General features: G+C 40.7%; 1 protein-coding gene across 2 annotated transcripts in view; it reads left to right on the top strand.

Annotated features, from left to right (window-relative positions):
- Positions 1–12,001, top strand: part of MYLK4 (myosin light chain kinase family member 4) — a 149,438-nt gene that overhangs the window by 51,015 nt on the left and 86,422 nt on the right. Inside the window, exon 1 of one of the 2 annotated variants that reach the window (XM_075826694.1) lies at positions 2,019–2,093. The exons of the other annotated variant lie outside the window; for it this stretch is intronic. Coding sequence (XP_075682809.1) covers positions 2,085–2,093 — 9 coding nt within the window. The 5' untranslated portion in view covers positions 2,019–2,084. Of the gene's footprint in view, positions 1–2,018; positions 2,094–12,001 lie in introns of those variants that run through there. 2 annotated transcript variants of the gene reach the window in all.

Genomic DNA, 12,001 nt, shown 5'->3' with positions numbered 1-12,001 from the left:
ACTCTGGTTAGAGCCTGTTTGTGCTGTCCTCTGAAGGGAGTAGTACACACCGTTGTAGGAAATCTTCAGTTTCTTGGCAATTTCTCGCATGGAATAGCCTTCATTTCTAAGAACAAGAATAGACTGTCAAGTTTCACATGAAAGCTCTCTTTTTCTAGCCACTTTTGAGAGTTTAATCGAACCCACAAATGCAATGCTCCAGTTTCTCAACTAGCTCAAAGGAAGGTCAGTTTTATAGCTCCTCTAAACAGCAAAACTGTTTTCAGCGGTGCTAACATAATTGCACAAGGGTTTTCAAGTGTTTTCTAATCATTCATTAGCCTTCTAACACAGTTAGCAAACACAATGTACCATTAGAACACTGGAGTGATGGTTGCTGGAAATGGGCCTCTATACACCTATGTAGATATATTGCATTAAAAATCAGATGTTTGCAGCTAGAATAGTCATTTAGCACATTAACAATGTATAGAGTGTATTTCTGATTAATTTTATGTTATCTTCATTGAAAAAAACTGCTTTTCTTGGAAAAATAAGGAAATTTCTAAGTGACCCTAAACTTTTGAACGGTAGTGTATATATATATATATATATATATATATGAAATAATCTTTATTCATACAGCACCAACATATGCTGCAGAGCTTTACAATTTTGAAAGCAATTAACAACTAAAATGACAAATAATCAATACAAATCAACAAATAGTGAGACAAAAGGATAAAGGTCCCTTATCATTAGAGCTTACAATCTGAATGGAATGGGAGGTGTGACACATTAAAGAGGCTCTGTCACCAGATTTTGCAACCCCTATCTGCTATTGCAGCAGATAGGCGCTGCAATGTAGATTACAGTAACGTTTTTATTTTTAAAAAACGAGCATTTTTGGCCAAGTTATGACCATTTTTGTAGTTATGCAAATGAGGCTTGCAAAAGTCCAAGTGGGTGTGTTTAAAAGTAAAAGTCCAAGTGGGTGTGTATTATGTGCATACATCGGGGCGTTTTTAATACTTTCACTAGCTGGGCGCTCTGAAGAGAAGTAACATCCTCTTCTCTTCAGAACGCCCAGCTTCTGACAGTGCAGATCTGTGACGTCACTCACAGGTCCTGCATCGTGACGGCCACATCGGCACCAGAGGCTACAGTTGATTCTGCAGCAGCATCAGCGTTTGCAGGTAAGATCGACTTACCTGCAAACGCTGATGCTGCTGCAGAATCAACTGTAGCCTCTGGTGCCGATGTGGCCGTCACGATGCAGGACCTGTGAGTGACGTCACAGATCTGCACTGTCAGAAGCTGGGCGTTCTGAAGAGAAGAGGATGTTACTTCTCTTCAGAGCGCCCAGCTAGTGAAAGTATTAAAAACGCCCCGATGTATGCACATAATACACACCCACTTGGACTTTTACTTTTCAACACGCCCACTTGGACTTTTGCAAGCCTCATTTGCATAACTACAAAAATGGTCATAACTTGGCCAAAAATGCTAGTTTTTTAAAAATAAAAACGTTACTGTAATCTACATTGCAGCGCCTATCTGCTGCAATAGCAGATAGGGGTTGCAAAATCTGGTGACAGAGCCTCTTTAAATACAAGGTACAAATTTTATGGACCTGCCTCTGGTGTTGGCAAATAGAACAAAAAAATAAAGCTGCATGAACCTGTTAAAGGGGGTATCCCAGAATCTAACTATTTTTTAAAAAGCCCTATACCCTAATAACATACCCAAATATGTCACAAATACCTACTAGCTCATTTCCAGCTAGTCTTTCTGCCTCTGGCTCCACTGTGCCTCTGTCTCTCTTCTCTATGTAAAGTGGGCAGTCCTTTAGGGCTGCTCAAATGACCACTGTTTGCTTGTTTTTGCCCTCAAAAACTACTAGAGGACGTACCCCTGGGCAACTAGGTAGAAATAAACTTCTATCATGAAAAATGAGAGACCTGAGGTATTTTTGCTTCAGTTTTCTGCTATTTGGCATCTGATGTCCTCAGTTTATAGATGTTGTTAATCTGTATGACACGCGACCAATTCATGGACTCTAAAGTTGAGTGGGGCACACAGCGTTGCTGTGCTATGGAGTTGTCATGCGCCATGTAAGTAACATGGATGTGTTTATTGATTATTATTATACATACAGCTGCCTATATCCTTCACTCCATAGGGTGACTTGACTTTTCCTGCAAGTTTTATTGGTCATGATTATAGACTATCCCCAAATTGTGTCACTATATATGGCCTCCTTTTTCCTTCCCACCTTGAGAAAGCTGACGTCGAAACGCGCATTGGTGTCCTGAGGTGGTGGTGCTTCCAGTGGTTGGCTGTTGGAACGTGTCCCATGATGGGTCAGCATTGATTGGCACAATATGAGGTGCATATGTATGTATATGAAAGCACATTTGCTTTTATTAATGGGTATTGATATTCTATATATACAATAATGGTTTCCATATACCTCACTTGGGGTGCCCTTCATAGCTTGGTACCTTCCCTGAGTGCAAGTGTTGTGGGTTCCAAAAATTGTGATACATTTACTATATGTCTAATTTTTTGGCATATGTATGACTTTTTGATTCCTGTAATTTATACTTATGCTGGATAGTTGACCACCACCTTGGTTTGGTTTTAGTGACCTTTAATGTTTTTATCTTAAGACAGTTTATGTCCGTTTTTTTTACATCTAATAAAGATTTATTGTCATAATTATGATGGATATACAGTGTCAGGTATTGATCCAACAATGAATACAGACTAGGTCGGTCCTCACCAGTCTTCTCCAGCTTTCAAAACAGTCGGTCTCTCTCTCTTTCCACCTCCTCAGCAGCTTTTACAGCTTTCACCTCCTTGCTGCAACACCTCTCCTTTTTTCATACACGATAGTCACGCTAACTTTCTCCCAAAACTGAACATCGCTTGACGGTCTAACCACTGTTTTATACTCCAATTTCTGCCCCTAGACATGATGATGATCACATGCTTATGGGTCCGCCATCACCTTGTTACGGAACAGTAAATGCGGCCTTAAAATTGAGCCCGGGACGTACATCCCAGTGCACTAAATTTAGATGTGAACAAGAGAAAGCACCTTACCCACCCTCTTCTCCAAAGCAGCATATGGTAGTATATCTTCTCCCATACATTGACAGACAGTGGCCGTTTTCACCACTGCATAAATGCTACCTAGTGGAGGGATAAATAAGACAGCAGTACCCACCACACTTCACAGATTATACAATTAAAAAGTTAACATGTCGTCTTTACCGCATGGTGAACACAATGGAGGAATCTTTTTTTTTTTCCCACTCCACCACACAAAAAAAAAAATTTACATGTACATTTTTTTTTTCAGTTTCCCAGTATATTTAAAAATTACAAATTGTCCCGGAAAAAATAAGCCCTCATATGGCTATGTTGACGTAAATATAAAAAAGTTATGGCTTTTAGAATGCAGGGAGGAAATAACAAAAATGAAAAACCAAAGGGTTAAAGGGTTGGGAATTCTGCCTTATACTCTTACTGATGGATATGTCTGTCATTAACTTATGCAGGCTAGTATAACTTTAAAACTAGTAAATTTAGAGCAGTGAATGGCTTACATTACATATAATTTATGTATCGGTGAGTATGTAGGGCATTCATGTCTGCTTGTGTGGCATCATATACATCGGGGCTGTGTGGCATCATATACAGGAGGGCTGTGTGACATCTACAGGGGGCTGTGTGGCATCTACAGGGTGCTGTGTGGCATGTACAGTGAGGCTCTGCGGCATCTACAGTGAGGCTCTGCGGCATCTACAGTGAGGCTGTGTGGCATCTACAGTGAGGCTGTGTGGCATCTACAGTGTGGCTGTGTGGCATCTACAGGGAGGTATGTGGCATCATATACAGGGGGGCTGTGTGGCATCATATACAGGGAGGCTGTGTGGCATCATATACAGGGAGGTGTGTGGCATCATATACAGGGAGGTGTGTGGCATCACATACAGGGAGGTGTGTGGCATCACATACAGGGAGGTGTGTGGCATCACATACAGGGAGGTGTGTGGCATCACATACAGGGAGGTGTGTGGCATCACATACTGGGAGGTGTGTGGCATCACATACTGGGAGGTGTGTGGCATCATATACAGGTAGGTGTGTGGCATCACATACTGGGAGCTGTGTGGCATCATATACAGGGAGGCTGTAATTAGTGTCTAGGTGAACATGTGACCATCCTTTGGCTGTTTTCAGGGGGTTGGGACAAAAAAAGTCTGACCAATGAAATTCATCAGTTTCTTTAACGGCCATGAAAAACTGATGCAAAATGGATGTCAAACGGCCATTAAAAACGGACGGATGGACTGGAAATGGAGGAAAATTTAGAGACACACTGATTCAAAATGGCCATGAAAAACTGACCCTTGATCAGTTTTTAACCCCTTCCCGTCGTAAAACAACTTTCAGATTTTCATTTTCGTTTTTTCCTCCCCACATTCCAGAAGCCATAACGTCTTTATTTTTCTGTCGATATAGTACTATGAGGGCTTGATTTTTGCGGGACGAGTTGTAGTTTTTCGTAGCACCATTTATTTTGCCGTATAATGTACTAGGAAACGGGGAAAAAATTATTTGTGCGGTAGAAAATGAAAAAACAGCGATTCCTCCATGGTTTTTTGCGCGCCGGTTTTACGGAATTCACTGTGCAATTAAAACAACATGTTAACTTTATTCTGGGGGTCAATACGATTACGGCGATACCAAATAAATATATTTTTTTCTATATTTTACTACTTTTACATGTAAAAACCTAAGTGTAAGAAAGAAAATTTATTCTGCGTCGCCAAATTCCGAGAGCCACAACTTTTTTATTTTTCCGTCGATTAAGTGGTATGAGGGCTTATTTTTTGCGGCATAAGCTGTAGTTTTTAATAATATCATTTTGGTGTACATGCGACGGTTTGATCACTTTTTATTTCATTTTTTTGTGGAAGATGAGGTGACCAAAAAATAGACATTCTGGCGTTTACAATTTATTTTTTTTACGGCGTTCACCGTGCGGGTTAAATAATGATATATTCTAATAGTTCAGACTTTTGCGGATGCGGCAATACCAATTATGTGTATTTATTATTTTTTTTTACTATGCTGTAGGGGGAAAATGGGAAAAGGTTTTTTTTTTTAACTTTTAATTTTAAATTTTTTATTTTACACCCAAAAAAACTTTATTTAACTCATTTTTACTTCTTTTATTAGTCCCCCTAGGGGACTTCAACCAGCGATCGTTAGATCGCTTGTACGATATACTGCAATACTAATGTATTGCAGTATATCGTGATTCTGACAGGCATCTATTAAGCCCTGCCGCAGGCAAGGCTTAATAGGTGCACAAAGATGGCAGACCTGGGGGTGTTCATTAAGCTCCTAGGCAGCCATAGCAACCATCGACCACCCCCCCCGCGATTGCGTTGTGGGGGGCGCGATGAGCTTTTAGAGGGGGTTGCCCCCCTCTTTCTGACGATTTAAATGCTGCAGTCAGTATTGACTGCAGCATTTAACGAGCTAAACTAGCGGGATCGCGCTCGAGCGCGATGCCGCTAGTTACTCTGAAGTGTCGGCTTCCCCTACCCGACTTTGGCGTATGGATACGTCAAATGTCGGGAAGGGGTTAATGGACATTTTTTTTCACTGTCGTGTGAATATATATCATTCTGATAGTAGCCCGTCGCTTATCTTTGAAACACCTAAAAAGCGCTCATCTAACACTTTTTTTCCTGCTGCGTCATATATTACATATACAAATATAGACAATGCTTGTCTTTAAAATGCCTGGAAATAACTCATCTAGGTTAGACAATGTGCACATATTTAGCATTGCTATGCACAGGAAAATTAAACCATTCATTTTTGGGGTAGATGTTGATTAAACAAGCAACCTATTTTTTTTTCTGGTTTTGTCCATGTTTCCCTATATAAGACCTACAAAATAAAACAATATCAGTTACAAATGCAAGCAATAAGGAAGCCTATGTGACTTGCAAAAAAAAACCTTTTAGCAGAACGTAGTGTTAAAAACAGGGTTTATATAAAGGGTTTATATAAATTATGAAGTGCAAACAAGCCTTTAGGAAATATATACAATGCGTACCTCATGCACAAAATCACAGAGCTATATACTCTATGTCCTACTATATGAAATTGGAGGCATAGAAAGGTATAATAGAAGCCCCACCTGTATGGAAGCCCCATTACAGCTCCATGCCAAACCTACAGAAAAAAAGTACATGAGCTTTTAAATAGCCTTATGTTAATGAGATGATCACGCTATGGAGATAAAAATAACAACAAAGCGCACATCGTGCCTGAATCTGTATAGGTGTGGAGGAAAAAGAAAAGGGGTCAAATATACTGACCTGGTGAAGTTATGCTAGGAGCACAACATCCCAAATGGTGTATTCAAAGGTGCCCTTATCAGAGCTGGTTGCAGCCACAGTTCCCGATCCGGAGATTTGGAGTACACAAAATCCGCTGAACGAATCAAGTAAAAAGGAAAAAAGGTCGGAGAAATCCAAGGGCGCAGCCATATAAGAATGAGATACTTTAATTGTACATGTAACAACAAAATACTGTGTTTCGAAGCCGCACCGGCCTCTTCGTCAGGTCAGAGTACAAGTGATTATTCAGAGAAGGTTCACTGTTTATATAACCCAGAGAAACCGGATGACTACCGGGTCAGGTTAAAGGTCAGAGCAGGGTTGCAGGGTTGCAGCAAAACAAAGTCACACGACCACTGGCACATGACGTACATAACGACGGTGATGAAGACGGAAGCGAGAAAAACCAAAAACGACGTCTTCATCACCGTCGTTATGTACGTCATGTGCCAGCGGTCGTGTGACTTTGTTTTGCTGCAACCCGCCCCCTGCTCTGACCTTTAACCTGACCCGGTAGTCATCCGGTTTCTCTGGGTTATATAAACAGTGAACCTTCTCTGAATAATCACTTGTACTCTGACCTGACGAAGAGGCCGGTGCGGCTTCGAAACACAGTATTTTGTTGCTACATGTACAATTAAAGTATCTCATTCTTATACGGCTGCGCCCTTGGATTTCTCCGACCTTTTTTCCTTTTTACTGGATATGTTATTGAGATGTCACCCTTATATATCTAGGGTTTGAGAGAGATGTGATATCTACAACAGTGGAATCTATGAAAGGACAAAGTCTAGCAAGTCGATGGACGACATGAGACACGTGTAACCTTGGAAATGGGATCTCGCCTGTGACTCTATATGTGGCTCAGTACCTGGGATTATGCGGTCATTCACTGCACTCGTTTTCTTTCAAGTGACCAAAAACACTTAATATAGTTCCTGACAGCTGAAATATTACTGGATAAATCCATGACAATTAAAAAATAACATGGAATTAGAACACTTCAATACCATGTTCCTGCATCTTATCTGCATGAACAAGCTGCGGATACAAACAAAGGTCTTGGGAACTGCATTTCAGTACATAGTTTTTTAGTTCATTGCTAAACATAGCTCTCCATTTCACTTTACTCGGATTGGGCTGACAGAGTGTCTGCCAGATTACTGTAAGGCCGGGATCACACACACAGTTTTGATGCAGTTTTTGGTGCAGTTTTGCCAAAGCTAAAACTGTATCCAAAAGGAAGGAAAGGTATAAAGAAAAGAATGATGCATCTTTTTTCTTTTGTGTCCACTACTGTCTTTAGCTAAAGAAAGCAGCCAAAAGCTGCATTAAAAGTGTGTGTGTGATCCTGGCCTTATGGTGCTAGCTTCCCATTACACTTTGGAAATATATTCATATACATGCTAGCATACAGCATTTGCCCCATGTTCATAAATATACATATTGGAAAGGAGGTTACAGGGCCTTAGGGGGTTACACTGATACACAAAAGTATTGGGACACACCTCTTAATCATTTACTTCCGGTGTTTCATTCAGTCCCATTGCCACAGATGTATAAAATCCAACACCTAGCCATGCAGTCTGTCTTTACAAACATTTGTCATTTTTGAGAAAGTTATGAACAATTTTAGATTTATGCTAATTAGTTCTTAATGACCAACTGGGTGTTTTTAGCAAGTGGGCATTGTAAAGAGAAGTGTATGACACTGACCAATCAGCGTCATACACTTCTCTTCATTCCAGCCCAGCTTGTTTCACTGCACAGCGTGATCTCGCGAGATCACACTGTGACGGGACTTTCTCCCACAGGTCCTTTACCGGAGCGATGGAACAGACATCGCCTACAGCCATGCCAGTTTATCCAAATCTGCAGCAGCTGGAGGCGATGTCTGTTCAGTCTTCCATAGCTCCGGTGAAGAACCTGTGGGAGGAAGTCCCGTCACAGCGTGAACTTGCAAGATCACGCTGCGCAGTGAAACAAGCTGGGCATGAATGAAGAGAAGTGTATGACGCAGATTGGTCACTGATTGGTCAGCGTCATACACTTCTCTTTACAACATCCACTTGCTAAAAACACCCAGTTGGTCATTAAGAAACTAATCAGCATAAATCTAAAATTGTTCATAACTTGCTAAAAAATGATAGTTTTTCCAAATAAAAAACACTGTTGTTATCTACATTACAGCGCCGATCACATTAGGTAGGAGATACTCTTATAAACTGGTGACAGAACCTCTTTAAATGTAAAAACACCTTATCTCTACGACAAGGAGAGGATGTAATATATGAGAGGATTATTATAGCTTTACAAAAAATTACCAGAGAAATTTCCTCAGAGAATTGGAGAGAAATGTATTGGAGAATAATACATCAGACTATTTATGCGTTTGACCTTTGCAGCAATATATCCATGGATGTAAACAGAAATGTGAAAAATGTATGAAGAAAAAGCTGACTTACTACACGGGCTATGGTTTTGCCCGGAAATACAAGGCTTCTGGAAAGAAGTGCAGAGAAAATAAATAACTTAAATGAAATAAAAAATATCCATGGATATATAGTCGCATATTCTACGCTCAGATAGTAATGTGACTGTGAGAGATAAAACCCGATTTAGAGATTACAGTAGGCATGTAATGCTGATGACAGCAAAATAAGCCATTCTAGATCATTGGATATATATGTGTCCCGTCCCCCCCCCCAATATATGCACACTTTAGAACCATCGCAGGGAGGTTGATAATGCTAGAGTATAAAAATAATATGTACACAAAAGAACAAGGAAAAAAAAGATTTAATAAAAAATTAAGGAACATGATTATTTTTTTCTTCTCCAAAAGAGAAATAGACTTTACATTTAAGGAATTTGAATATAAAGAAAGGATATAAAGACAAAAGCAAGGTTGCAACAGGGGTGGGGAAGAAACCTGTTCGAAGAGAAGGTATAATTTAAGATTATCTATTTTTGTTTAAAACTTATGGAAATGTAATTTATGTATACAAGGAAAAAAACAAACAACTGTATCATTCTTTATATGCTATTAAACGGAAATAATAAAATATTTATAAAAACAAAAAAAACATCCACACAAAAAAACTGTCCCCCGGAAGCTTCATTGCATGGGTTTCCATGCCGAGGAGCTGCATGCAAGCCTTACATCACCAAGCATAATGCTAAGCGTCGGTTGGAATGGTGTAAAGCACTGGACTCTGGAGCAGTGGAAATGTGTTCTGTGGAGTGACGAATCACGCTTCTCTATCTGGCAGTCTGGTGGATGAGTCTGAGTTTGGCGAATGCCAGGAGAACGTTACCTGCCTAACTGCATTGTGCCAACTGTAAAAGTTTGGTGGAAAAGAGATAATGCTATGAGGTTGTTTTACAGAGAATGGCCTTGGGCCCTTAGATCCAATTAAGGGAAATATTAATGCTTTAGCATACCAAGACATTTTGGACAATTGTATGCTTCCAACTTTGTGGGAACAGTTTGGTGAAGGCCCTTTCTATTCCAGCATGACTGTGTCCCAGTGCACATAGCAAGGTCCATAAAGGCATGGTTGGGTAAGTTTGGTGTGGAAGAACTTGACTGGCCCGCACTGACCTCTTCCACATCAAACACTTTTGGTATGAACTAGAATGGAGATTGCGAGCCAGACACTCTTGTCCAACATCAGTGTCTGACCTCACAAATGCTATTCTGGATGAATGGGCAAAAATTCCCCCAGACACATCCAAAAATCTTGTAGAAAGCCTTCCCAGAAGAGTGGAAGCTGTTTTAGGTGCAAAGGGGGACCAACACCATGTTAACCCCTTCCCACATTTTCACGTACAGTTATGTGATGGGAGCTGGTGTTTTCCCGCAATTCCACATAACTGTACGTGAAAGAGATGGAGCTGGCTCAGGAGCTGAGCCAGCGACATCACCGCCGGGTGACAGCTGTATGTTACAGCTGGCACCCTGAGGTATCGGCCAGGACCAGAGCTAGCCTCCGAGCCGACCGATTAACCCCTCACATGCTGCGTTCAATAGAGATCGCAGCATGTGAGGAGTTTATAGCCACCGGCACCCCAGCAATGTGATTGCTGGGTTGCCGGTGGCTGCAAAGGCCTAATACTTACCTCCCGGTCTGCCAGTAACGGAATCCTCCTATGCCCCGTCATCGGCAGGGCCCAAAAGGCTTCCGGTACCATCGGCAAGATGGTGCCGGCTCAGCTTCCGGCTCAGAAGCTGAGCCGGCGTCATCAGCAGTGGGTGTCCGCTGTATGTTACAGCGGACATCCCATTGTAAAGGCAGGAACCAGAGCTAGCTCTGATTCCTGCCATTAAACCCTTGAATGCAGCGATCCAATGCAATCGCTGCATCAAAGTGGTTTGTATGAAATCGGCAGCTTGCCATGCGATAGCAAGGCTGGCGACTGCTACTATGGCAACAGGAGGCCTAACAATAGCTTCCTATCTGCCATTACGGATGCCGATTAGGCCCCGTCCGGAGGCGGAGCCTGATCGGCTTGCTGTCAGTGAACAACTGACAGTTCTAATACATTGCGTTACATAGGTAGTGCAATGTATTAGAACATCAAACAAACAGTTGGAGCTTCAAGTCCCCTAGTGGGACTAAAGAAAAGTGTAAAAAAAAGTGTAAAAAAAGTAAAAAAAAAAGTTGTAAAAAATACAATAAAGTCTCAAGTAATAAAATAAAACACAATCGCCCTTTTTCCCTTATCAAGTCATTTATTATTGAAAAAAATAATAAAGCAATACATATTTGGTATCGCTGCGACCGTAACGACCTTAACTATAAAAATATTATGTTATTTATTCCGCACAGTGAACACCGTAAAAAAACAACTTAAAAAATACTGACATAATTGCTATTTTTTGGTCACTTTGTCTTCCAAAAATTTAAATAAAAAGTGATCAAAAAGTCGCATGTACCCAAAAATGGTACCTATAAAAACGATAACTCGTCTCGCTAAAAACAAGCCCTCATACAGCTCTGTCGACGAAAAAATTAAAACCGTTATGGCTCTCACAACTTGGCGACAGAAAAAATTCATTCTCTTTACAAAAGTTATTTTATTGTGGAAAAAGTTGTAAAACATAAAAAAGTGCTATAAATTAGGTATCACCGGAATCGGACTGACCCGCAGAATAAAGGTAACATGTAATTTATAACGCGTGGAGAACGCTGTAGAAAAAGAACTAAAAAAATATGCCAGAATTGCTGTTTTTTGGACACCTTGCCTCCCAAAATAAAATGGATAACAATCAAAAAGTCGTATGTACCCCAAAATGGTACCAATAAAAACTACAGCTCGTCCCGCAAAAAAACAGCCTTCATACCACTACGTCTATGAAAAAATAAAATTAGTTAAGGCTCCAATAAGTCAGGAAAGAAAAAATATGCAGTTGTGCCGACCCGAGGGGAACATTTCTTCTGTTTCAAGTGGCGAATTATCAAGGCCCCTAAAATTAGGGAGCCAGGAAGGGTAGGGCCCAAACATATCTGCTGGAAGTGAGGGTACCCGTTTTATACCAGGACAACACTTCCCAGCAAAATCCCTCAAACTGCAAAGATGCCGAGTGT

This window comes from Rhinoderma darwinii, chromosome 5, assembly GCF_050947455.1.
Source record: "Rhinoderma darwinii isolate aRhiDar2 chromosome 5, aRhiDar2.hap1, whole genome shotgun sequence".
Lineage (NCBI taxonomy): Eukaryota > Metazoa > Chordata > Amphibia > Anura > Rhinodermatidae > Rhinoderma > Rhinoderma darwinii.
The sequence above is the reverse complement of the archived record's forward strand: the minus strand, read 5'-3'. Positions and strand labels throughout refer to the sequence as shown.